The 25163-nt window shown below is 49.8% G+C and overlaps 8 protein-coding genes and 1 non-coding gene across 9 annotated transcripts; 1 reads left to right on the top strand and 8 right to left on the bottom strand.

Annotated features, from left to right (window-relative positions):
- The first annotated feature begins 371 nt into the window (after nucleotides 1–371).
- P168DRAFT_55079 (arabinan endo-1,5-alpha-L-arabinosidase) lies at nucleotides 372–2016 on the top strand. The gene is made up of 4 exons (XM_024842003.1): nucleotides 372–1518; nucleotides 1572–1750; nucleotides 1800–1828; nucleotides 1888–2016. Exons 1-4 carry the CDS (start codon nucleotides 602–604, stop codon nucleotides 1945–1947), a joined length of 1185 nt encoding a protein of 394 aa, XP_024690329.1. The 5' UTR covers nucleotides 372–601; the 3' UTR covers nucleotides 1948–2016.
- A 415-nt stretch (nucleotides 2017–2431) lies between these two features.
- P168DRAFT_321306 (uncharacterized protein) lies at nucleotides 2432–2944 on the bottom strand (the record flags this gene model as incomplete). Its single annotated transcript, XM_024840449.1, has 1 exon — nucleotides 2432–2944. The coding sequence occupies one exon, from the start codon at nucleotides 2942–2944 to the stop codon at nucleotides 2432–2434; it is 513 nt and encodes a 170-aa protein (XP_024690328.1).
- A 757-nt stretch (nucleotides 2945–3701) lies between these two features.
- On the bottom strand, nucleotides 3702–3799 carry P168DRAFT_t140. Its single transcript has one exon. It is a non-coding gene; the product is annotated as a tRNA-Gln (tRNA).
- Nucleotides 3800–4648: 849 nt separating this feature from the next.
- P168DRAFT_55060 (putative ubiquitin-specific protease UBP12) lies at nucleotides 4649–9508 on the bottom strand. Its single transcript, XM_024842002.1, has 4 exons — nucleotides 7779–9508; nucleotides 6350–7725; nucleotides 5611–6295; nucleotides 4649–5560 (listed from the first exon to the last, which is right to left on the bottom strand). The coding sequence occupies exons 1-4, from the start codon at nucleotides 9271–9273 to the stop codon at nucleotides 4773–4775; spliced, it is 4344 nt and encodes a 1447-aa protein (XP_024690327.1). The 5' UTR covers nucleotides 9274–9508; the 3' UTR covers nucleotides 4649–4772.
- Nucleotides 9509–10541: 1033 nt separating this feature from the next.
- P168DRAFT_274348 (putative C6 finger domain protein) lies at nucleotides 10542–11591 on the bottom strand (the record flags this gene model as incomplete). Its single annotated transcript, XM_024835419.1, has 1 exon — nucleotides 10542–11591. One exon carries the CDS (start codon nucleotides 11589–11591, stop codon nucleotides 10542–10544), a length of 1050 nt encoding a protein of 349 aa, XP_024690326.1.
- A 2007-nt stretch (nucleotides 11592–13598) lies between these two features.
- Nucleotides 13599–14731, bottom strand: P168DRAFT_306845 (uncharacterized protein). The gene is made up of 3 exons (XM_024839061.1): nucleotides 14202–14731; nucleotides 13967–14142; nucleotides 13599–13897 (listed from the first exon to the last, which is right to left on the bottom strand). Exons 1-3 carry the CDS (start codon nucleotides 14356–14358, stop codon nucleotides 13775–13777), a joined length of 456 nt encoding a protein of 151 aa, XP_024690325.1. The 5' UTR covers nucleotides 14359–14731; the 3' UTR covers nucleotides 13599–13774.
- Nucleotides 14732–17264: 2533 nt separating this feature from the next.
- On the bottom strand, nucleotides 17265–19036 carry P168DRAFT_321304 (ankyrin repeat domain-containing protein; the record flags this gene model as incomplete). The annotated part of the gene is made up of 3 exons (XM_024840448.1): nucleotides 17265–17497; nucleotides 18161–18900; nucleotides 18951–19036. 3 exons carry the CDS (start codon nucleotides 19034–19036, stop codon nucleotides 17265–17267), a joined length of 1059 nt encoding a protein of 352 aa, XP_024690324.1.
- Nucleotides 19037–19797: 761 nt separating this feature from the next.
- Nucleotides 19798–20971, bottom strand: P168DRAFT_334587 (5'-methylthioadenosine/S-adenosylhomocysteine nucleosidase family protein; the record flags this gene model as incomplete). Its single annotated transcript, XM_024841693.1, has 2 exons — nucleotides 20256–20971; nucleotides 19798–20171 (listed from the first exon to the last, which is right to left on the bottom strand). The coding sequence occupies exons 1-2, from the start codon at nucleotides 20905–20907 to the stop codon at nucleotides 19798–19800; spliced, it is 1026 nt and encodes a 341-aa protein (XP_024690323.1). The 5' UTR covers nucleotides 20908–20971.
- A 1205-nt stretch (nucleotides 20972–22176) lies between these two features.
- P168DRAFT_274345 (F-box/WD repeat-containing protein) lies at nucleotides 22177–25017 on the bottom strand. The gene is made up of 2 exons (XM_024835418.1): nucleotides 24265–25017; nucleotides 22177–24178 (listed from the first exon to the last, which is right to left on the bottom strand). Exons 1-2 carry the CDS (start codon nucleotides 24670–24672, stop codon nucleotides 22475–22477), a joined length of 2112 nt encoding a protein of 703 aa, XP_024690322.1. The 5' UTR covers nucleotides 24673–25017; the 3' UTR covers nucleotides 22177–22474.
- Nucleotides 25018–25163: the final 146 nt, after the last annotated feature.

Raw genomic sequence — 25163 nt, 5'->3', positions numbered from 1 at the left:
CAAGTGGTGCCTGGAATGCCTTGTTTCGGAATCCTTCGTCCTTTCTTCACCTTCTTCATCCTTCACGATCCTTCCGCGGTCCTTGATCCACTTTGTATCCCCTCTACCTTTCTTCCTCTCCCTTCTTGTCTGGGTAGATGAGTGGCTTGAACATCCAGCATCATAAGCAACAAAATACAAAATGACATGATGGATCCTAGGTGTGATCACAGCTAATGTGACGCCAGACGGCAGATCCACCCTGATCGATCGTCAGCACGAGAGACGGCCATGCAACGTCATCTGCGAATTCTTATCTTCGTGCGACCCCGGCTATCGGTCAATTAGCAGATTCTCCTCCTTCTACCTGCATTCCGCCTCGAATCCCCCTTCAGACTCCTGCAACACCGCATTGTCAATCGTTCGCCCTGCGCTATAGTACTGCAGCCCCGGCGAGGTTCCACAGTTGGTATCTCGGGGCTTTTTCTGTAACATTCTCGTGGACCCGTTGTCGACTCCTACGCCAGTTAGGCGTCTCTCGAGGGCGATGTCCTAGGCATTGTCTCTCCTGCAACGCGTGCCTGGGAAGGATGCGCCCACTCTGGCTCCACTCACTCACACGATGTTAGCCAGGGCGTTGAATTTAATACAATGGCCTTTCGCTCCCCGGCGGGGGAGCGATCGCAGGCTGGGATCGAAATTCACGCGCCGTCTCCTCCATATCATGCTGATTCTGGCATTTCTCTCCATCGTCTCTTACGTCTTATGCATGAAGAACGCTAGACCTGACATCCGCATCCCTCAACGCCCCATCTATTCATACGCGCCCGGTCGTGGAACCGATCTCCACATTCATGACCCCAGCATAATCAGTGTCGACGGTACATATTATGCCTATGGCCATGGAGAACACATTCCCATTCACCAAGCGCCAAATCTAGACGGGCCGTGGACGCATGCTGGCAGCGTTCTGGACCACGACAGTATCATCGAAAAAGGAAACCGCAGATTACTCTGGGCGCCCACCACCGTCGAGGTCGACGGTATCTTCTACTGCTACTACTCGGTGAGTAGGCCTGGGAGTCGCGACAGCGCCGTCGGCATCGCTACATCTGCCAGTCCCGGCCCTGGCGGCTGGACTGATCATGGAGTCGTCGTGCAATCCGGCACAGGTGAAGGGACCAGTAGCCACCCGTTCGACATTTCCAACGCCATCGATCCTAGCGCCATTGTTGTTAATGGGCAGGGCTACCTGAACTTTGGCAGTTATTGGACCGGAATCTGGCAGGTGCCGCTGAACTGGGACCTCGTCTCCGCCGCGACCCAGGCGGATAGTAAATCTGCCCGACATCTCGCCTTTGAACCATGGGCAGTCTTCCCACGCAGCAAAAACCCGAACCCGCTCTATGGGGACCCAACTGGCGGACACCCCGTCGAGGGGGCCTTTATATCATACCACGCGCCATATTACTACCTCTGGTATAGCTGGGGGAAGTGTTGTGACTTTAATTCAGAACATCTTCCCATTCGAGGAAAGGAGTGCGTCATTCCCCTTTTTCTTTCGCCACGATCATATCCTGACATCCGAGCAGATACAGCATTCGCGTCGGACGATCCTCAAGCCCACGAGGGCCCTTTGTCGACAGAGACGGGGAAGATCTCACCCGAGGCGGCGGTGAGATAATATACGGTTCAAACGGCGATATTTACGCCCCTGGTGGGCAAGGTGTTTTGACTGTCGATGGAATCGACATACTTTACTACCATTACTGTACGTTTTCTCACAATCTTAGTCACACAGTGAAGCTCACATGATGCAGTAAACAGAACCATCAGCTACGCACACAAGGTATGCCCTTCTCTGTTTGGATGTTCCCGATGAAAGGAAGTAGTAGTAATGAAATATAGGACGCCCGACTAGGTTATAACTTCTTGGCGTATGTGGATGGATGGCCGGTTGCATTGTAGCATCTTAAAGATAGACATGAGACTAATGATTGGCGGAGTATTGGGTATAGATATTATCATATAATGCAGGTTCATATAAAGTATCTTATTCAGAAATTGTCATTTCTTATGGAGATAGTAGTAGTTATATATTGAGGATCAAGCATTGTAAGTGGATATCAAGCGCATCAACCATGAATATACAGCTCAAAAAAAAAAAAAAGCCTGATGTAAAGACAGTACTCATCATCTAAAGTAAACCATTTCAAGTCCACATTAAAGACAGCAAATAAAGCAAACAGGACCATTGTGCCAAATTACCCAGTCTGACCAGCCTGTGTCTACTATGTAGAACCACTGCATCTTCAAATCCTCTCCATCGACTAGCTCTCGAACACTGAAACAAACCAAACCAAACCAAACCTAAACAACAAATAAAGTTCACCCAATCCCAAATTTCAAAAGAAAGAGAAGAGAAAAAGTTCCGTCAACAAAAGACAATCAACTACCTCCCCCAAAGCGACGTCCTCGCCCTCCTAACCCCCGGCCTCTCAGCACCCCGCACCCTCCTTCCACTTCCATTCCCACTTCCACTCCCTCTCTCACTCCCGCCCCCAGACCCAGGCGAAGAAGAAACATCGCCCCTCAACGGCATCAACAAAGGCGACGAGAACGCCCTCAACGAAGCCAGAACACCCCCGCCCACGAGACGACCCCTCCTCGGCATGGGGGTACTCTGTCCTGACCCTGAGGTACCAGTAGTACTAGTACTAGTGAACGAGATAGTCGACGGTCTTGGGGTTGTCGATCCGCTTTCGTCCTCGTCGCTTTCGTGCGCTTCACTGGTTAATTTTGTGGTACTTGTGGTGCTCGGGACGGTGGTGGTGGTGCTGGGGACGGTGGTGAGGGTGAGTGCATCTGTCCCTGGTAAGACAGCCAGAGGAGTCGGTGGTGCCAGGGTGGTTTGCAGCTGTAGCTGTAGCTGGGTATGTGCTGGGTGAAGCTCTGAGGGGTGCATGGTGTCGATGCTAGGACCGAGATCGAGGACGCTGATGTCGCTGTCGCTGTGGTGGTTGGGGGGTCGGGATGGGGGTGGGGGTGGGGTAGGCGTTGCTGTTTCTAGGGCTGGTGGTGGCGTTGATGGGGGGGTTGAGTCTGGGGGGAGATTTTGATGGTTGGGGTTGTGGGGGATGGCATTTTGGTGGTTGTTTGTTGATTTATTGACTGTGGATCTGGAGAGGTTTGAGATGAGAGAGAGAGGATGTAGTCAGGTTGTATATAGGTATCTACTCCGTGAAGGGAATAGAATGGATTAGATATGTTTATAACAGTAGATGGAGTAAAGTATAGACTTGAACATAGAAAGAACATACGCAGTAGTTCCTTCTATTCTCACTGGACATACACTGAGAAGGTAAAGCGAACAGAAATACTTCTACATAGCATGAGAAACAACTCACATATATACCAACAGTGGCGAGTACAAATGCACCCCGTGCCGTTATCATAACAGAAAGTGACCTGAAGAATATCAGGTGTTGGTATAGTATGTCGATCATTAATATAGAGCGCTGATCAGCCGAGATATCTTGAATGACTTGATCTTGCCATTACTCAGGCGAGAGTAAATATGTATTACAGAGACAGTATTCCGTATTTTTAGTTTTCCATGATATGACTAGAAAGTGTAGCAAACAAAAAAAGCACCGTAAACAGTATAAACATACACATAAGATCAAAAAACTGAAGAAGAAGAAGAAAATAAATAAAAGAAAAGGTCGTACCCGGGATCGAACCGGGGTCAATGGAAACTTAAACCTGTCTTTTGCAAGCAAATCAAAATCCACGGGGATAACCTCTACCCCATACGACCGCATCTTGAAGATTTGCCACCTTTAGTGGTTTGTACGTCTGTCTGTACGTCTGTCTTACCCCACATATCTCTCTCTGGCAATCCGGGTTATTTATCGATAATTAGTAGGACTTTTTCATACCCTCTCTGGTGTATTTGTATCTACTTGTTATTATTTTTCTATAAATATATCCATTCCACTATAGCTACATATGATAGATGACATCACATCCATATATTGTAGTGGTTGTTCTGCATGATACCTCCGTCCTACACTACGAAGCTACCTCCTGACCCTTCAGATGACTAGCCAATAACAATGACCATGATCGATTCAGGTGATAGGTACCTACAGGTTTAGGATAGAGTATCATACTACACAGTATAAGGGAAGAATTACATAAAAATAAAGAAAAGAAAAGAAGTAGAAAGTGCCAACCAAAAGTCCAGCACATGAAATTCAATTCATCGTTCCTCTGCATGCATGCATCACAGCTAGAAGCCGCTTCTGCTCTCTACCACTGTACGTATCCATATCCATATCCACACCCTCCAGTCAATGCTTTTCTCCTTGTTCTTTTTTGCTTTTCTTTTAGGAATCTGACAAGACTGTCATATCCCCGCCCACAACTTTTCTCGATAGAAAAATATAATAAATAGTTGTATGCAAGGACGGCTTTCATACGCCATCCAAAAACCCCAGTAAATGCATCATCATATCGGACAGACACTCCATGCTTCACCATCCAAGGACTGGCCTGTCTCCCACTGTCTAGTCGGGTTCAGGTTGAGACTAGGCGGGAGATAACGAAGACCAAATGTCTAGAAAAAGGAAATAGTGATAAAAGGAAAAAGGAAAAAGGAAAAGAAAAGAAAAAGAAAAAGACCAACTGCTTAAGCAACCGTCTGCTGAAATGTTCGGGCCTCGCCTATCGGCGACCCTATCTATTCGTAAACCTCCTGCGTCTCATATCCTCATCCTCACGTCTCATAGCTAGGACTGATCATCCTCCGCTCGTAGCTCCACCACGGGCATCTCCTCGTCATCGTCGTCGCCATCCAGCGGGGGCGGAACGAGATCCTGCACGAATTCATCCATAGGAGTCCCGGGACATCCGGGTCCAGTGCCAAACGGACTATCCGTCAAAGAGGCCAAGGGAAAATCGTTATCGCTGAGGTCTCCACCGCCGACAGCGCAGTCGCTGGCGATTTCGTCGTCGTCGTCATCCTCGATACCAAGCCGGCTGTCGTTATCAGAGATGGATCCCGGGAGCGCTGTTGTTGTTGTAGTCATCTGCGAAGGGCCGTAGTGAGCATCCGAGATTCGATCGAACGACCAGAAGGGCGGATCCGGGAAATGGGTCGTGGTGGAGTCGCCAAACTCAGCTTCTTCATTGTTCATACCTTCCTGTCGGTGCGCCCCGTCGAGGCTCGTTTCCCCGGCTGTAGGGCTGTGCGAGTACTGCGGCGGCTGGTCCTTTTTAGCCGGGCGCGTTCCATCCTGTGAGCCACCGCCCGACTGGGGAGCTGCTCCGGCTCCGGCTGATCCGCTCGACGACCCATTGCGAGAGGAATCGCCGAAGCGCCGGCCTTCCCCCGACAGGGACTGCGCCCGGGACGGGTTGTGGGACCCGGCTTCGCTGGATGGCCGTGTGGATGACTCGGTGATCTCCTCGAGGACCTTGCCGCCTAGTGGGCGTTCGGATCGGCGGCGGTAGAACAGGAGATAGGCGGACGATGTGACCACGTTCTGGGGGTCAAGCGCCCTCGAGACGGAGGAGTCTGGTACGGTTAGCGGTTTCTGACAGATGCTTTTCAGTGGAGTAACCTACCATTATACTCATTCCACTGGCCCGTCATGAAGTTCTTGGCGTACGCCGTGTAATGACCACCGCCAAGCCCGCCATAATGGTTGTCGACGGCGAACAGATCATAGATCAGGCTCTTACCATCTTCGGGACACTCGACGCGGCCGGTCATATCAAGCCCCTCTACCGGGAAGTCGACCAGGAGATCCAGCTTGTCTCGGAAACTGCGAGTGGCACTAAATCTCTTCAGGTGCATGACCAGAATGTCTGGTGTCTTCCACAGCTCGAACTTCTTGCTGGCGCGGCGGTGCTCCTTGCAGCGAGGGCAGTACCAAGCGTCGTTCTCGGAGAGCACCTCTTCCTTGTTGAACTCGTCCAGACACTCGTAAAGCGAGACGCCCCGCTTCTTGCGCGTCTGCCGCAATTGGCGTCGCTTGGCGAGCTCAGGGTCTTGCAGCCTCTCCACATTGGCCCAAGTGGCTTTGCCACGGACCGAATGAGGGTCCTTATCTTCCGAGAACAAGGCATCGTAGGCCTCCTCGGTCCAGTCGAGAACCAAACCCTCCCCTGGACACACAAAGGGACGGGTTTGAACCGGAGCCTTGGGGGTTGCGGGCCGAGAGTCGGCGTTCAGCCCATCTGAGCTGCTATCCGAGGCGCTGCTCGCGCTCTCCTGGCCGGAGCCTTCACTGCCGTTGGTCTTCTCGGACTGTTCCTTGATATCGTTAGTGCGATCTACAATGTTGGATGCACCGGGCCTTACCTCTTTCGGTACGCTAGCCGGCTTGGTCCTGCGGAAAGCCATCCTAGGGCAGTTCTTGCCGTCCTCCAACGAAGAGAAGCCGGTTGGAACAGCTTCATTCGAACCCTTCATGATCTTCACCTCGAAGAGATCCCGGAATCTTGAAGGGATGGTGCTCTCAATAGCATCCGAGTGATGCTTAGCCTTCTGGGAGCCCGCGTCGGACGCGTCGCGCATGGAGACGTCCACCATCCCGTCCTCGCCGTCCACGGAAGATGTCTTGATCTTGGAATCGGCCGACCGCGCATCGTCGTCGTTCATGACAACGGTGTCCGAGTCTTCCTGCTGGGTGTCCTCGCCCGGCACTTCCTCATTGAGGAAATCGCGGGTGGTCATGGTGCTAGCCCTGACCAGAAGCTTTCGGATAATACTGTCGTAGCAGTAAGCCTCGTCCCGGTTGATGACAACATACGAGGGGACGCCGAAGAGCCGCCAGGAACTGTTCTTGTAACCGTTGGATTTCCGGTACTCGACCCGATTGAAAACCGGGATCAGCATTTTCTCAGCCTTGGGGGAGTCGATGGAAGGGATCACTTCATGGTCGGAGCGACCGAAGGCGTAATATCCACGCGGGGCCTTGTCCGGGTCGTAATTGGTTGGCACGGACTCGACCTCGAAAATACCGATGTCGTCGTTCCCGCCGATCTGGGTCTCGGCGATGGAGCTCAGATTGTCGAACATCTTGTAAAACTTCCGTTTGTAGATCTCGGCCATGATCAGCTTCTCCGGATCCGATCCCATCTTCTTGGCCAAAAGCTCCTTGAGCGCCTTAATGCTGGAGTTCTTGTCGATTTCAATGTCGATGAGCACCGGCTTCTTGTCGAGACCAAAGTAGTAGATATTCTTGTTCCAGACATTCTCGATCGGCAGCTGGAGCGTGAGGTTGTTGAACGGGTCGAAGATGATGCTGACCTTGTCGCACGCCGGACAGATCAGAGTCGACTTATACATACCGGCGAACAAGTCCGTGATGACAGAATCGTTGCGGGCCTTGTAGATGTCCCAGCATCGATCAGCAAAGTCAGCGAGGGCCGCCTTGTTATGGACCATCTCATCGGTCGAGTCGGGTTTCTCAATGTATGGCTTCTTCTGGATCCTGTTCAAGTCCTCTTGGAGACCATCGAGGAGGAACAGAAGGAACTCCTGGGAATCTTGCTGTCCATATCCGGAGAAAGCAGGACCGTAGCGACCAATGGTGTTCTTCAGCTGCCGAGGAGCGAACGACGACGGCGCCGACTCGTCGTAGATTGACCGCAGCAAGTTGGCATAAGCCTTGGCAACCTCGCCGTTATGAGCCAGCGGGTTGCTGGGGTTGAGGTCTTTCTTGTATCTGTCATCTGAGAGATCGTCAGTAAAGGTGTCTCTTCCACATGTGCATATTAAGACATACTCAAGAAGTAGTGGCAGAGTTCCTCGACACTCCGCACGCATTGCAAGGCCGAGTTCATGTAACAGGTGTTTCCCAGGTTACTCAGACCAGTGTTTCCACGAGGCTTGCCGTCCTTCTTGCGCCCCCTGATGGGCTCCGGCGCAGGGGAGGTCCGCCCACTGGCAGGTGGGCTCTGGGCCTTCAACTTCGACGTCGTCTCCTTTTTGGCGGTAGTGGTAGTGGTGCCATTCGTGATTCCAAGGCGACTCAACGTGTGCTTTGACACCTCCGAGGCCCAGGTTCCGCCATTGGGGCCGGGCACACGTTCCTCGAGAACGAGCACTGCGCTAGCACCAAGTCCGACGAAGTCCAGCGAGGATTTGCCGTTGAAATTCTCGTTGGCCGTCTGGTCTTTGAGATCGATGGCCTCCCGTTGCGCGCCCTCGGACAAGGAGAGAAACGTGTTGGAGTCGATGACAAGATTGCTACCCGCATTGGAAGCACCCGCAGCGGTCGGCGCTGGGGAGGCACTGCGAGAAGCGGCCGGGGTGATGGCGGCCGACCCAGTTGCGCTGGTTAGGCCGCCCAGGATTCTCCAGATGCGAACCTTGGTGGAAAGATTGACATTGGCCAAACCCTTGGCTTCTTTCAGCCACTTCTGAGCATTTGCATGTCGACTCGACAGCACCCTGGCCGGCTTCCTTGCCTTGTCCTTCAGGGCATGTGGCGTCGTGCCCGTGGACGGATTGGGGAGCTTCAGGATCGTAAAGATGGGAGGGTTGATCTCGTACTGGACGTTTTCGGCAGCGCCCACTGGGCTGGTGTTGTGGGCGTAACGGACGATAATGGGCGACTGATCGGCGAGACCGTACCATTCGACGATCAGATCCCAGGCCTCCTGCGGGACGATCTCCAAATCCTCCGACATCTGAAGACCGGGCCGCAGAGGCACGAACGGCTCTCCGGCCTCGTCTTTCAAGCCGGCGAGGGCGGGATCCGTCACCAAGACCAAATCTGAATTGTCGACCGGGCCGACCTCCCCTTCCGTGGCCGTCTTGTCCGTGGTGCCTCCATGGGTCGCGCTTCGGGCGAGGACCCGTTTCAGCCAGCCCATGGACACCACATAGCCTTTCTGTTTGTCCTGCAGAGGTTGCTGCATCAGACAGGTCACCTTGGCAACCTGGTCGTCGTAGGACGGGCGGTCGGCCGATGCCACGGAGGATTTGGATTTGGTGCTGTTGCGACTCGCGGAGGGAGCGGTATATGTCGACATGCTCGATGGGGTCGGGTAAACGTTGTCCGAACCAGACCCCGCATCGTTGCTCGCGGGACTACTGTCGTCTGACCCGGAGGTATCCATCGAGTCCGGGTTGTTGGTTTGGGAAGCCGGGTCTGTCGCACCTAGATTCATTTCCGTATCTTGTTCGACCTCGGGCCGTTTCACACTGGGGGAGGGCGAACGGGGCGCACGCTCGCCGGACGGGGCGCTGTCGTCTCTTTGGTCGGAAGCAGACATGTCTGAGGCGGGATCGCTGGACAGGGAGAGACCCGCGCAGGCCTTAGACGGAAGGTCGAGAAGACTACTGGCGGAGTCGGGGGTCGGGGAACGGGCAGCAGCAGGCTGGGATTTGCTGCCCAGCACTTCGTCCTGCAGATGGGCGGGGATGTAGCGCGGGGGCGGCGAGGCAGAGGAACTGTGACTGCGAGTCGAATCGGAGGTCGAGGAGGGACCGGGGTTCGGCGGAAGGGAGGAGGAGGACGAAGGATCGGAATCGTGAGGGCGGTGGTGTCTCCCGGCCTGCGAGGCGACCGACAAACCCGGAGAAGATCCTGGTCTGCGAGGCTCTGCTACCTTGCGGCGCTTGGTGGAAGACGTCGTGACGATGAGCTGCGCACGTCTCGTGGCAGCTCGAGGTAACACGGTGGGATGAATTGAGGGGGATTGGGTGGGTGTGGGTTTGGGAATTTTCGGGGTCGGTGGTGGCTTTAAAATTCAGGGAACACACACACGCACAAAGGGACGGACAACATAGAAGCCAACCAACAAAGACTTCGATGAGGTACCTTTGAAACCAGAGAAAAAGGGAAAGGACCGGATTTGACGAAGTCTCGAGGGAATGATTGGACTCGAGGCGTTTTGAGGAGGAAAAAGAAAGAAGTTGATCAATGAAGGCAGAGAAAATCCCAAGTCCGACTGTTTAGTCAGGATGAGCGTGATGCTGATTGGCTGGTGGGGGTTTGATGGACTGGACTGGACAAAACTGCACTTATAGGGCTCGATATGTATTGGTATGTAGTCGAGATGTCTGATTTATATTTCGATTCTTATTGATCGTAGTTTGCTTTCTTTGTAGTTATTTTTATCTCTAATTCAATGGGGTGTTGTAGAGGTGGTGTCAAATTAACTGAGTCTGCATTCACTTGGATATACAGAGTAGTGATAACAATATCCATCCTATTGTCTGACAACGTATTCTATAATCACTGAAATTATAAAACTCTGAATCAGAGTGACAACTACAGACACTGACTGGTGAGGTCATTCTTCACACTACGTGATCCAAAGTCAATCTGGGAATGGAAATCGCTCCACGTTGCTTATTCAATCCCCAATCAAATCCATGTGGAGAGCTTAACTGGTTTATACATGGCAGTCGCTGGCCAAAATTGATAGAAATAGGAAGGAAAAAAGCAAGAAACGGAAAGAAAAAAGAAAAGAAAGAAAGAAACAAAAGAGTGAGTAAGAAAGAAGGATGAAAGAAATAAGGAGAGAGAGAGTATCCATCAACCCGTATAAAACCGATAGAGGGCATTCCCTGGCAAAATATATTCCACATCCGCGCGAGACCCAAAATCCGCATCCTCCTGCTGATTCCTCTTGACCACCTTCGAAAATTCTCCCCCACACTCACGCATCCCGGCTTCACACCGCTCACACAACAGCAGTCCGCAACCAACAGCATCAGGAGAGCAAGGATCCACGCATTCTTGGTATACATTGACAGGCTGGATCGCACTGCACCCAAAGAAGGCCGGGCTCGGACAGAGCGAACACCACGGGTTGATCATACTGGGACCCTCGATCCCAGGAGTTAGACTCTTAAAGGCCGCGCCGAAGTCGAACGTATCCGGACTGTATCCTTTCAGTGGAATGATGCGGTGGCCCGCGCACTGCGTGATGTGGATTCTCTCAAGGGCGCATGCGACGCACATGCGACTGGGTTCGTGTCCTGCTACCGTGTGTTCCCCGCTGATTTCTTCATATTTCCCGTTTCCGTAGTCCATTACTTGGACGGTTCTTTTGCCTAGTCCGAGGAGGCCATAGATGAAGTTGGCGCACCAGTGGCAGGGTGAGGATCCGTCGTCTGGGGGGTCGTGGGCGAAGTTCACTGGATGAGCCAATGAGGTTGTGAGAGTGCGAGGCTCGCCGTGAGCCTTGAAGAACGTGTCTACCCCCTCAGGCTGTTCCAGGAGGTCGGTTGAATCGTCTCCCCAGTCGGAGATCGAGGAAAGAAAGCCCTTCCCGCTGTCAGAACCCAGCGACATCGCGACGATCAGTGTGTCTGCGATTTTAGCCCGTTTCTTTGGCGCTATATTGCTCGAATGTGAGGGCCGCTTTCGCCGTGAGGAAGCAGACTCTTGTTTTGGATCGTAGTCGTCTGTCTCATCGTCGTCAATCCAGGTGGAACTGTGTGTCTTCAGACTGCTTAGAGTCCGCTCGCGGAATGAGTATTGTTTGCGAAATGGAAATTGATCTTCCTTCCTTGTGGAAGGAGCCTCGTGGCGTTGAAATAGCCGTCTGGCTACAGAAAGCCGTTCGGGGGTATATGCCATTGCTTTGGCAGTAAGAAACCAGGCTGAGTATAATCAACTGATGTCACGGGCGTGATGATTATATCAAGGATGGTTTCTGTGTTTGGAAAATATACGAGAGTAGTAGACTAGATCAAGTCTCAGTGAGGCTTCATATAACAACAGTTATAGAGATACTATCCTTTGTCTTCGAAGTGACATGTACGTGAGCTATATGATAACATTCCCATCCCATCCATATGTTCCGGGAACTATCCTGAAATCCGATCACTTTAACCTCACATCATGCAGCCAGAGGCGCATGATACTTCTATATGGTATTCACGGAAAGCTCACCAGCAGCTCGAAACTGGTCGTGCAGTGAGTACGTGCATAAAATATTATCATGCAACACACTGACTGCCAATTTCATTTAGCCATGCTATAGCAATGTGAATAGAATCTAACGTTGACCCTCAAGCTCCCTGCAACTTAACCAAGTAGTATAAAACAGTGTCCTCTGTCTGCTTGTGTAGCGCTTGTATAGATAGTCAACACATCAGGTACAAACAGCCGTGTTCTACGTGAACCAAGCTACAAAACTCACTATGGCACTGAGCAAAAGACGAAAGTCGTTGTCACATTCCAATTACTATCAAATCATATCCGAGAAAACAAGTTGCCCTAACCCAAACAGCTCCTCACTCCGCCTCAACACAAAACAGACCGAATGCATCCCATCACCGCCACAACAAGACCGCCCTGTTACCAGAGAACTATATAATATCCACGGGAGTGCTTTGCTCAAGCGTGCTTCTCACTGTCCCATGTCAACAGCAGCTATGTACAATCAGCATCTGCAATGACCCACGGTGGTTCTTGGAGATTAGGGATAAAATAGGAGTTCTTACTATAGGCAAGACGACAAAAAGGAATAAGAAACTGAGTGCCAGACATATCCCCAGTAGCTTCATGCAAACTAGCTGTAGATATAAAAACCATTGCTTAATTTTTGCCCAGGGAGATCCAGGGCGACGCCTTGGATTGTTTTGGGCCTCCAAGTCGGCCGCTCCTTGGATCAATCTAGTTAGCCTGTGTTTTCTAGCCATAGGGACGTTGTGGACACTGACTAGTACCACTTTCCAGAGCCGGTCTGTTCTGCACTACCTGTGTATAGGAAGGTGGCGCTGGTACATGACATCTATTAAGCTCGTAGGCTTGGGTATAATCTTGTTGGCTGAGCCCAGGGTATTCAGGTTGTCGCCCGTCGGCCCACTGTAGCTGTGTCATGGTGTTGAATATAGAGAGTAATGGCACAAATGTAGATAGGTGAATGTAATTATAGAATGAATTTGATAGATGGGGTCTGATTCTCGAAACTTGCTCGAAATCTTGACTGGCAAGAATCGGTGATGGAGAGTGGATTAGAAACAGAGAAAGGCAAGATAACTACCTAGTATACTATATCAGGCGACATCACAGTTCCGTATACATGAGGTCATTTTGGTTGCATTGGTACGAAAAGTGCAAAGTCAATGTTTTCTGCTGCTTACCAAAACCTTACGGACATGTATAGGAAGAAAACAGAGAGTAAATAAGAGAAACAGCTAGCACTATTCCACAGTAATAATTTCAGATAGCAGCAAAACTCTACATCACAACTTGCTGGTAAGAAAAGTTACTACCAACATGTTCACCAGTCAATGAATCGTCTTCTGGATGCTCTTTCTGTTTGACAATCTGATAATGGACAACCGGCCAAACCAGTGGAGCACATAGACGGCTACCAGAAACGTGATTGAAACAATGGTAACTATCAAAATCTTGGTGAAGAGCATACGCTCTTGTCTTCTCATCTCAGTGGACGAAATTAGTGAACATCATGTTGGACAATATATGAGTCTGGTGATGGATTTACATAGAGTGGCAAAGAATACCACTCGGTTACAAAAGATATCTAGACGCTTCTGAGCTCTGTGGGTACCCTTTCATAGCCATTTTATATCGCGACAGAACAAATCATGAACCATCTCGAATAAGAGAAATCAGGTTGAATTAGAAAGAAGTAAAGATAAAGATAAGAACAAAAATGAACAAAACAAAGAAAAGAAAAAAAGAAAACCATAACGACAGACAAGTGACATGATGATGTCTACCCTACCCGCCTCAAAGCGGAACAGACCGAAACCCATCCCATCTTCGCCAAAAAAGTAAGTCTACCTTCTTCACTGCGGGGGTGTATTATTTTGGTAGTAGTTCTTATAGTAGTTGTAGTAGTAGTTGTACCAGTAGTTGTACTCTTGTTGTTGTGCTAAAGCGTTTTTCTGAACTTCCCGATCAGCGAGCATCTATGTAACAATCAGCTTCTGAAATATCTCAAGGCACTTGAAGGGTAGGGAGTAAACAGAAGTTCTTACGAAAGGGTAGACGGGAGCACCGACTATTGCCAAAATTGCAAAAACTATCCCGCATATCACCACGCATGTTTTATGGCGACGTATGAACTCTAGAAACGAGATCCATCGACTCTTGATTACACGGAGAGGCCTACAGCAACACTCCCGACAATTGATAGCGGCTTCCAAGTCCGCTGCTACATCGATCGTTTTGGTTAGCTTATCATCTAATCCTAGGGATGTTGTGGTCACTGACTAGTATCACCGTACTCAGGGGGGCTGTCCTGCGCTGTCTGTGTATAGGAAGGTGGCTTTGATGCTTGATATCTTTTATGCTTGTAGACCTCGGTACAGCCCTGTTCGCTGAGCCTAGGGTCTCCGGCTTGCTCGTCGGCCCACTGTGGCTGTCTCATAGTGTTCAAATCGAGAGAGTAACAGAGCAGAGGTAGATACTTGACTTAAAGAATAAATACAGTAGATGAGGTTCAATAATTGAAGCCCGTTCAAAAAATTGACTGGCGAGAATGGGCGATAGAGGGTAGATGATGGATAGAAACAGAGGGAGGCAGGGTGAATACACTCTATGTCAGGCGGCATCACGGATTCCGTATACATGAGGTCATGTTTAGCTGCGCCTCTGCAAAAAAGGCAAATTGCCGTTTTTCGGTCTGTTACTGACAAAACCTAAGAAGGTATATAGAAAAGATGTCGGCGGAGATTGTATGGGAGGACCGATAAAAACGGCCAAAGGATGATGAAATCATGATAGAACTGACGCTATGTAAGATGCGAATGATGACAGGGTTGCATGAGCCTGAAGAGTCAAAATAATGGTTTTATGTGAAAAAAAAAAATGCAAGTCAGCTAACGTTGCCTGATTACATGTCTCATAACCCACCATCTCAATTGAGTGAACGTGAAGCTATTCAAAACATACATATGGAAAATATGATGAACTTGATGTTTAAGTCCACTACCAGCAATTCACTGGCCTGCAGAGACACTATAGCCATATGACTCCTGGGCTTTCCACGGAGACTTCCTAGACAAAACTCCGGGTGTTTAGAACTACTACTACCAACTCATCAGCTTGAGAGAATACTGAGACATAATTTGATTATCACTGCATCTTGCAAGCAAGAACACTCCATCTTGGAGATGAAACTTCTTTTAATTTGCGAGTTAAACTACCTCTGTCACAGTGGCAATACCCTTTATATAACTGATATAGGCATGACAAGCGCATGTAAGCGGATGCTAAATCTGGCAGTTAGATTAGGCGAGGCTCTGATAGTCAGGGCAGACATGGGCATGAGTACGTTGAAAAAAGCTATCTTGGTGAAATACTAAGATGGTGTGAGCATAATCAGCCTCAAAAACAATAGTTTAGGTAAAGGGAAAACAAACAAGTCTGATGATCTCACTTCATCCAGCAAAGAATTGCTAAGTCGGTGATGATATCTTTTCGAAACAAAGAATACACGAATAACGGGCATCAACTTGAAGGGGTGGTGGCTCCTTCCTTGTAGGTTTTATCAAACCTTAAGTCGAAACTTCCACGCAGATGAAATGATTATTCCATCCTGACGCAACAAGCATCACAAAGGGCATATTGCCATCTACCTCTTACCATAATATTTGTATGGCGCATATTACTCTAAGCTATATACTACTGGTCCAACCTCACATAGTACGGTGCATATTATCCAAAGTACAACCACAACCGACCACTCTCGAAAGCGACCCAGCGAGCAGAACCAGACGGAAATGGACACTGGTTCTTCAAATCACGACCTAGAAAAAGGTCCATCCGGGAATTCGAGACGGAGACACGTTTTCCACCACGGCAAGTACTTTTCTTCGTCTAGAATGCGAATTCAGTAGCAGGTTAACGGATTGTTCAAGAGTGTCGCCCGTCATTGCCAGCGTCTTGCATCGAAGCCCAGAGAGATGAGAGAACACCCCGGTCCGATGAGCTCCTCTTGATCACTTTTCTGATAGTGGTCTTATTGTTTGGGATATGTGTTGTGATTTGCGCTGTGGTGTATACCCAGGGAAGGACTTTTAGAGCCAAGGAGACGCAGAATCATATTGATACGCATATTAACAGACGCAAGGGTTCTGTCTCTAGCCCCCGATCTCGTTTTTGGGTTGGTCGCTGATGAAAAGGGTTAGTGATGGCGGGTTATCCTGCTGTTTCTGCTGTGGCTGTGTGAAGCTTATGCGTTTGAGGACTGGTATACTGGGATGCATGGTGGTTGAAGGACGTCATAAGTAGATGTTAAACTAAGTAAGGGTAACAGAGTGTGTTGCTAGAAGATTTAAATATCGTTCAACTACCTAGTATTCTATACGACGGCAAGGGTTGGAAACCGTCCCCGTTGGCCCGCCGTTCTGCGGGGCCCGCCTGCGCAGCTGCAGCCTCCTTCTCTTTTCGCCCCCGCCGATTCATGTGCACTGACACTCGCGCGGCCCTTTTTTGCGTCCCGGAATGACCGCGCACATCGGATGTTGCCGTTGACGCTCAGCCCAAGTTTCCCACGTGTTCATCATCACTCTCAAATATGAGTTCCATCAAAGCTACAACATTCCCAGTCCGTTCCTCCCAGAGGGTGAAATTTGCCAGCAACTGTAGAAGTCGGTAGAGTGATAAATCGGATAGCGAAGCCCAGTTTGTCCTTTCAACAAAACGGCATATCTCAGCGTGGCACAGAAATATTTCAGTATGGTCATATTTAGAGTCGGTCTGTGGTTCTTCTCCAGTAAGTCGGCCCAATCTCTAGATAAATTTTCTGGATGGAAAAGGCTTAAGGTAATATTGGTAGGATTCCATCGTTTCACAGACCCCTTCAATGATTGATTACCAATGCGGCATTGACCACTAACCTACGGGGATCGTAAGCCGGAGGAGGGTGGAGTAATCGCCCGAGTATACGAACTCGCAGCAAGGGCCGAATAATACCTCGTTAATATCCTCGACTATGGGAGGTCGAAGAATCTCGGTTGGAAAGGAGCCAACTAACTCAGTATGAATTGAGCACCGTTTTCGATCCTTGCCAACGATGAATCGAACAAAACCAGACTGCGTGAAGCTATACGAACATCAGCGGCAAGAATCACGACAGTGCGACCGTACTGTACCTGTGATATTAAAGAACCATTTTTTCCCCCAAAAATTTTGCGGATGTCCGTTTCACCAGTCTGAGGATGGTAATCATATTCTTCAGTAGTAGTTTGGGAGGGTTGAAGGTCAAATCATGCTTTGATGAGGGCCCAGTATGGATATCTCTCACTGTATCAGCAACAGCTAGGCTATCTTTTAAGGCTTTTGCACAACAACTGGCGGGTCCATCTCCAAGCTCTTCACTTCCTGTTCCCTATATGGCAGGTACTCGCAGGGATCGGCTCCTCTTCTGAGAAGCTCGTCCACTATTGCATGCTCCATTTCCAATGCAGCCATATATGCTGGTGACGAGCCAGAGGAATCTTTGGCGTTTGGATCAGCACCCGCGTTGAGTAGTTGCTCAACCACCGTCAAGTGCCCATTAGTCGCTGCCCTTATTAGGGGTGTTGCACCATACCAGTCTCTAGAGTCAATATTAGCCCCTCTGCTAAGTAATTCTTTAACTACGCCGTCACATCCCTCCCTTGCTGCGAAATTTAGCGGCGTGTTATAATCCCAGCGATGCTCTATATTAGCACCCTCGTCTAGCAATCTCCTGACGATTGCGGTTTGTCCGTACCGCGCCGCCCATATGAAAGGCGTTGGATGCAGGCCATTTCCAGACTCGATATAGGCACCAGCATTGAATAACTGTTGGACGACTGAAGTGTGTCCGTTCATTGCCGCCCATGAGATTGGAGCTCTACCCCATTTGTGATCCGTGTCCTCTAGTTTGGCACCTCGGTCGAGGAGCTCTTTCACAACTGCAGCATGACCTCCTTCTGCTGCAAAAGATAGTGGCGTTCTGTTGCGATAGTCCTTTGTCTCTATGTCAGCTCCGTTATTGAGTAGCCGGTTCACCATCTGAAGATGTCCATTTTCGCAAGCGTGCGACAAAGGCGCTTGCTCGTGACAGTCTCTCCTGTCCTCTATATTGGCTCCGGCATCGAGAAGATGATTTATCACTCCAACCTGACCATGTCTAGCTGCCACTAAGAGTGGACTGTAATCGATGGAGTCCATGGTATTGACGTCGACTTCCTCTAGCATACCCTGGACTGCTTTCTCCAACCCGAACATCACTGCGAGATGCAGGCCGGAGGACGAAACCCGCCACAAAGCCTGCGAATGTCGAAACTCTTCCCTCTGTAGCATTTGGAGTGAGGCATTAACCTTGGAATTGCAAGTCAGGAAAGGGATAACTTCCGGGCATGGCTTCAGAGCTTCGTGAGCATGGTGTCCCCAGTGACATGCGGAGTACTCGTAGAATTCATACATATCCAGCCGATCTAGGAGCTCGGAGTGATTTCGACAAACCCCGCTTCCAAACGTTTGGAAGGAGAGATAGGAGACACATGCCCTGGTAATCGCTGTTTCTGCGTCTGGGAACCAATCTTTCCGTGTTCTGGCGAAGTATTCCTGCGTGGTGTAATGGACTAAACGGATAGTGCCACTTTCCTCGTCAACTGTCACTAGTCCGGCGCAGACAGAAAGTATATCGGCCACTTGCGAGAGATTCTCTTCGTCAAAATCGGGTTGGCTGACTTCCACTGCCAAGGCATGCAGTAGTTCTGGGATAGCGAGCTGCCTCTTTGCACAAGTAATCCATGCTATAGTCTGTTCGGCCAGTTCCCGAGCACTCGGTACCTGCCCCTTGATTCTTTCCATGGCCCGGTCATAAGCGGAGTCGTACGCATTTGATCCTTGCGGGAGCTTTTTCAGAGCGTTTCGAATAGCCTTCGGTGCCCTCATGCAAACCAGAGAATCTAGATGGAGTCGTGCTAGTAGGAACCTTGACAGATATTAGTACGTATTCAATGGATCGGGAGGGGACCTCCATACATTCCGTCCACAGCGGCCATAATTTCGGTCTTAATCTCTTCTTGCAACATTGAGTTGCTGACGACAAAGCCTGGCAGACGAGCCATATGGCTGTTCAGATAGTTACGGATATCCCCGTCTGTAGCTGATATTTCTTGTGAAGCGCATCCATTAAACCACTTTTTAATGTCCGGTATAGACCGCGAGGTTGCAAGGAAGCTTATAGCGGTTTCGGTCTGAAGGCTGAATATGTTGGATAAAAACCTTGATAGTGTTCCATCAGCTGCTTCGCATTCGTCCAATGCGTCGACAACGATGAAGACTCTTGCATGCATAGCGGCAGTATCCAAGAGACTCTTCGACAGTTCGTTAATTGATGGACGTGTGTTCTGACTTTGGTGGCATGCGTAAAGTTCCTTAACGTGGGCTGGTAAAGAAGGCAAGCACTGACTCAATTGTTTTATGAGAGCTTCAAGAAGATCTTCAAGTTTCTGCTCATGTCTCCGATGAAAATTACAATAGATATACGCAATGCCGATAGATTCATCGTGAAGAAACCTTGCGCTGAGGTCGTCGATAACTGTCGTCGCCATTATTGTCTTTCCTACTCCAGGATTTCCGGGGCAGAACAAGGTTGTTGTATTGTTTGATCTCCACCAGTTCCGATAACCATCGGAGTTCAGAAACCACTGCCCGGTGCCTGGCTGTCGGCCTTTCAGGAAGTCACTATGTTGAGGACCGTAGTCAATGTCCGTGAGCCAAGCCAGGATTTTGAGATCCTTGTCGTTTATGGACTTGGATCGTAGTACTTTCAGGCTGGCGTCCATTCGGTCTACGGTCGTCATCACTAAAAGACATATCAGATACTTCAGGTCATTGAGATGCTGCTGGATAACTTACCAGCACCCAAAATTTCCTGCACGGGACGCTCTTCATTGACATCGCTTGGATGGACATATTCCAAAAGCTCTTTTGCACATGCCGCAGCCACAGAAGCAGCATATTCCTGCCAATCCTTAATCTTTTTGGAATCAGCATAATCACATATTCCCCTGATCACGATACAAGGGATGATATTCATTAGCCCCGCGGCTTCCATTTCCACGCATAGTACATTTCCACCGAGATTCCGGTCGACCAAGTCCCGAAGCTCGGCATCCTTGATAACTTGGTTACCCGACGCTATCAAACCATAATGCACGCGTATATCTTCCGGCTGGGCTTTACATTGACCGGAAGCGTCTTTATCCGCGTAATGCTGGGTTAATAAAAGCTGCTGCCAACCTAAAAGAAAGAAAAGAAGGTCTAGCAACATTTCCCAGAGACGAGAAATTTGCCATCCCTGGCTCCCCGGACGAAACTTGATTGGAGAGACGTTTAGCTCATCATGAAGTGCCGGACAAGTGAATTCTTTCATGAGATTCGGCCATTTCTTCTCCATTTCTTTCAGATGGTCAGGTATCTTTGAGCCGCTCAGTTGACTTCGAGTCTCCATTTTGGCTAAAGCTGTCAATAAAGCGTTTGGAGGGCTGTTCTGAGAGCCAATGCGTCTAAAATCCCCCCCCTGCTCTGTCTTGCCCAAGTCCCACTGAACTACCCCTGGATATTGATCCACAGGGGCACCGATCACCACGTCTCCCAGCTTGGTCTTAGTGGGCAATCCACCGCCGATGCCAACCATAAGGCCAACCTTTATGGAGAGAAATGTGCGTATCATTTGGGTCGCAGATATTGCTGCTGAATTGTTACCGATTCTCCCTTTTGGTAAACAAGCGACAACGATGTTGTGTTTGCCGATGGATCCCAAAGTATACGTGTTGGGATCATTGGGCGGTTTGGGAAGGTCTGGGTGTATATGGTCTAACATAGCTGTAGCTGCAGTTTGCTCTTTGGGGAGCGCACAGATCCATCCCACAGTATAATCACTGCATTGCAGCTGGCTCGAGAGAGGCTTTAGATCCTCCATTTCGCTGTCCATCTTAAATGCGTGAACCCGATGATGATCAATTAGGCGATAACATGCAAGGTCGAATTGGGCTCCGAGTGACCAGTCTATATAGACCATAAAAACACCCAGATAGCCTTTTATACCGTGACTGCTAATCAAAGGGGAAGTAAAAAAGAAAAGAAAGGTCAAGACTGGCCCTTCATGCGTGAAATATCCCGCTTAAGCCGTCTACATTAGTGCGAAGTAGGAACCAATCACATGTAGGGACGTACGCGCGCGTCGAATTTCAATCAAACGCCAGCGACTAGAAACTCGACAATAAATAGAAGAGAATACATTACTCCGTATGTATGTAGGGAAGGGTCTGGATCCCTTTTCCAGACTGGGCCATCGCGGATGTGTCTTTGTAGTACACCGCGGAGAAAATGTCTGATCAGCAGTGATATTTGATCATATTTGATGATAATATTCGATCGTGCTGGATTGTACTAGCGTGAGATGTGGAGCGTGATACTTGGAGTTCATCTTTGAAAGGTTTGACTTGAGGTTTGGGAGAACCTACAAGGAAAGAAATCCGCCACATGTTGATGCTGTTATTTGTGTACAAGTCCTTTCAAAGGACGTTATCAGAGTGGAAGGACCCATGAAAATAGTCATGATATAGATGACTATTCTAGCCACTGCAACAAATATCCAAACGGCAGCTTGGGAGGGTTTGATATGACTGATATCCCAAACAGACTATGAAGGTCTGCACAGTTGCAAGATTTTAGGGAACATGAAGAATAAAATCTTGAAACAACGACATAAGAGAGCCACGGCGTGCTATTGTCATATGGAATTCAAGCTTTAAACCCTCGCTTCGCTCGGCGGCTTGATCGCATAGCTCTAACGACTCATCAATTATTCTACAAAGTAAATGATCGTTTACTATATATAGCCCTGCAAAGCAACCATGTAGACTCCCTCAAACCACCCACATATGACCCCTAAAACACTCACATGTGGCCTCTCAGAGCACCTGTGTAAAACCTCCAAAACCAGCCGCAGGGAACCCTCAAAAGCACCCCTGTCTAGCCCTCCTAAAAGCAGCCAGGCATAGTCCCTGGAGCTCCCGCGTAGAACCCCCGAAAACCTTACAAGGTAGCTACATAGAGCTTAAAAAAGCACCCATGTAGGACCTTTACAAGCACCCATATGAGGCACCCAAAAGCACCCGTGTAGGGCTCCCGCAGATAAACCTAATCAGCACCCTTGGAGTGCCCGAATACGAAGAAATGCATGGAAATCCGCGGATTGCACCCTTGTTCTCTTATGCTAGTAAAGATAAAGAAAAATATCACACGTCAAATTAACATCCATTTCCAACGCCAGAACCCATCCTAAATTAATTCCTAGAACTCCACGCCAAATCAAGGCTCCCTATGTCAATGACCTTTCGAACAGGACCGAAAAAGCAGAGGCGGCAGTTCAGGGGGTATTCGTTATCCATCCGTACAAAAGAGCAAAATGCGCCAATACACTGCAAACGGGAAGGCCATGAAGATCGAAAGGGAAAAACAAAAACAAAACAATCAAACAACCAGATGTACACAAATTAGCTCTGGAAACTATACATGCGCACTTCGCAGTCCTCGCTGCCAGTGGCAAAACGGCTGTCACCTAGGCCGATACACGTGACTGGGCCCGAGTGACCGGTAAACGTGCGTTCGCATTTGCCCGTTCTCGGATCCCAGATCTTGACCATGCGGTCTTCGGCACCGGTCACGATTCGAAGGGTATCGGCAGCGAGGGCCCACACGCCTTCCAGATGCCCGAAGAATGTCCGCAGGCACCGACCAGTGGTGGTTTCCCAAAGCCGAATGGTCGAATCCAAGGCACTCGTGACCATATAACGGGGTGGTGTCGGGCGGCCGTTGTCGAATGTGGGACCAAAAACTGATGGTTGAGAAGCAAGGGAGTTCGACTCTAAACCCAAAGCAGCTTGGAGCGAAACCGGCTCGGTGTCGCCAGATGCAGTGCTGAGGTTGTCGTTCTCGCACTCGGCATCATGTTCTTCAAATTCAAACTCCCTCGGCAGTGGTACAACCTGCTGGACCTGTCCCACGTGGCCATGGAAAGTCCTAATGCAAGTCTTGGTGTCCAGGTCCCAAAGGCGTACCGTGCAGTCATCTGAGGCAGAGAATACCGTGCGAGAAACGGTGTCCACTTTGACAGCGTTGACCCAGTCCGTATGCCCGCGCAACAAACAGGTCGACTTGTCCTCAAAATTCCAGATTTTGATAGTCTTATCAACCGAAGCAGAAGCGAGAATGGACGCGTCGAAATGAAGCCCAATGACACCACCACGGTGACCAGTGTATGTGGAGATGCATTCGCCCGTTCGCCAGTTCCAAACCTTGAGGCTGCGATCCATGCTGCCGCTGATCAATTTCGTATCATCAAACTGCAGACAACGGATCCCCGATTCGTGCCCACGGAGTGTACGCAACTCTTCCCCTGTTTCTGTATCCCAGATCTTGATGGTCGCATCGTAGGACCCGGTCGCCAGGATGTTATCCTCGAATTGCAAACACATGACACCGTTGGTGTGACCTTTGAAAGTCTTGATCGAGCACCGCCCGTACTTCCAGTTGGTCCCCACCTTGAAACGGTCCTTGTAGACTTCTTTCCAAGGTCGAAATCGGGGTCTGAAGAAATCGTCATCCACTCCCGGACGAGGACCCAAGGACGAACAATGCCGTTTTACCATTGCCGTTTCCTCGTCATTACTCGCCCCAGATTTTCTCTTGATAGCACCGGAACTCTCAACCACAGGTCCAGCCTCCACATTCTGTTCGCCATCGGGCGTGGGGTTCGAGGATGCAATGTTGACGTTCCATGTTGTTGCCCGCAATTCGATCTCCCGCTTCGACTCACGCAGCCGTTTACGGTCCAGAAGTGGGAGCCCCCAACCGCATTTCTTGCATTTGCGGTGAATATGTTGTTCGCACATCCGATGCCACACCACGTCGTCATCCGCGAGGGCTCTCCAGCTTCTCGATACCTGAGACGCTTTGCAGAGGGATGTCGTGTCGAGGTAACAAAGGATTTTAAACGAGATCTCCGGGGGGAGGGCGGTGAGGAAGTCGATCCTAATAAGCTCGCGCACCGTTGCTGATACGAACGACAGCTGGGGAAAACAGCACTGGGCCATGATTCCTTGCAGGATGAGTTTTCGATGTTTTGCGGGGGCGGCCGAGAAGAGCGACCAAACATGGGCGATGCCCTGCTGGTCACTCTGGGGGAGAGTTTCCAGATCCTGTAAAAGCCTTATTAGCCCAATTTCTTGTATATAACTGATATGGAGGGCCATTCGGGAGAAGGAAAAAGGTGGAATGAACATACCCGCTGTAATTTATCCATGGATGGCTCGTCCGCTTGACGACGGCATTTAAGTTCTGGTCGATGGCGATAACAGTACTTCGAATTTGGACCGCTGATGTCTGCGGCTTCTGTCTCGATGGTTCGTGATCCTAGAGGGGCGTATTGCTTGGGGATGTGTTTCGCGAGGAACGGCGCAACACTTTCGTTGGCTAGTTTTGCGGATGTTGCTGTTACGTTGCGGAAAGTGTGGGGCGCGTGCTGATGACCATCGGGTTCCCCATCAGTAGTATCCTCGGGGACCTCACATGGGCCAAAGATGGATCTGAGGGCGCTTTGCGAAAGATCCTGGTTTTCGCTGGAGGGCGCATTTTCTTCCACCGGAGATTGAAGGATATTTTCTGACTGTGATAACAATTCGCCGGGGTTCATGTTGCGCAACACCCTCAGTGGCAATCACCCTTACGACAACTCGGAAATCTTGCGATGAGAAGATGATCTTCAGTCTTGACAATATAAGAGCTTGCAAGAGTCTATCTCCAGCGTCAGGTTGTCTGAATTGAACGACGACGTTGTAGGGGGAAGAGGTGGCGACGCGATATGGGAGGATCGATAAGGGTCTGGCTCGTGAAGGCGGTCGGCGAAGAAAAGCGGATAAAGAGGGGCGTAGTACCGAAATGGAGAATTAGTCCAGCCAGAGATCGAGTGAGAATACGCCTGCATATGTATGTAGTCCAGCTCCAATGTGTGACTCTTGTAGATCAATCGATGTTCCCAGAAGAAGAACGAACACCCAAAGGACTCTTGTTGGTCATGAATCACGCAAAGCCCGGGGATCGTCTCGTGATCACGCTAGTGGCTTCGGGATCGCTGCACGTGACCCGCGATGGCGCCATCGCCGTCCTTTGTCGCATCACCATCGA

This window comes from Aspergillus campestris, assembly GCF_002847485.1.
Source record: "Aspergillus campestris IBT 28561 chromosome Unknown P168scaffold_11, whole genome shotgun sequence".
NCBI classification, from domain to species: Eukaryota; Fungi; Ascomycota; class Eurotiomycetes; order Eurotiales; family Aspergillaceae; genus Aspergillus; species Aspergillus campestris.
The sequence above is the reverse complement of the archived record's forward strand: the minus strand, read 5'-3'. Positions and strand labels throughout refer to the sequence as shown.

Coding starts and splice junctions, on each gene's coding strand:
- P168DRAFT_274345 (XM_024835418.1), bottom strand. CDS start 24,672: ATGAACCCCGGCGAATTGTTATCACAGTCAGAAAATATCCTTCAATCT. Junction 24,179..24,264: donor CCATGGATAAATTACAGCGG/GTATGTTCATTC, acceptor AGGCTTTTACAG/GATCTGGAAACTCTCCCCCA.
- P168DRAFT_306845 (XM_024839061.1), bottom strand. CDS start 14,358: ATGAGACAGCCACAGTGGGCCGACGAGCAAGCCGGAGACCCTAGGCTC. Junction 14,143..14,201: donor CCCTGAGTACGGTGATACTA/GTCAGTGACCAC, acceptor CGATCGATGTAG/CAGCGGACTTGGAAGCCGCT. Junction 13,898..13,966: donor GTGCTCCCGTCTACCCTTTC/GTAAGAACTTCT, acceptor ATTGTTACATAG/ATGCTCGCTGATCGGGAAGT.
- P168DRAFT_55060 (XM_024842002.1), bottom strand. CDS start 9,273: ATGTCTGCTTCCGACCAAAGAGACGACAGCGCCCCGTCCGGCGAGCGT. Junction 7,726..7,778: donor ACTCTGCCACTACTTCTTGA/GTATGTCTTAAT, acceptor ACGATCTCTCAG/ATGACAGATACAAGAAAGAC. Junction 5,561..5,610: donor CCAGTGGAATGAGTATAATG/GTAGGTTACTCC, acceptor TAACCGTACCAG/ACTCCTCCGTCTCGAGGGCG.
- P168DRAFT_55079 (XM_024842003.1), top strand. CDS start 602: ATGTTAGCCAGGGCGTTGAATTTAATACAATGGCCTTTCGCTCCCCGG. Junction 1,751..1,799: donor CATACTTTACTACCATTACT/GTACGTTTTCTC, acceptor CACATGATGCAG/TAAACAGAACCATCAGCTAC. Junction 1,829..1,887: donor CCATCAGCTACGCACACAAG/GTATGCCCTTCT, acceptor AATGAAATATAG/GACGCCCGACTAGGTTATAA.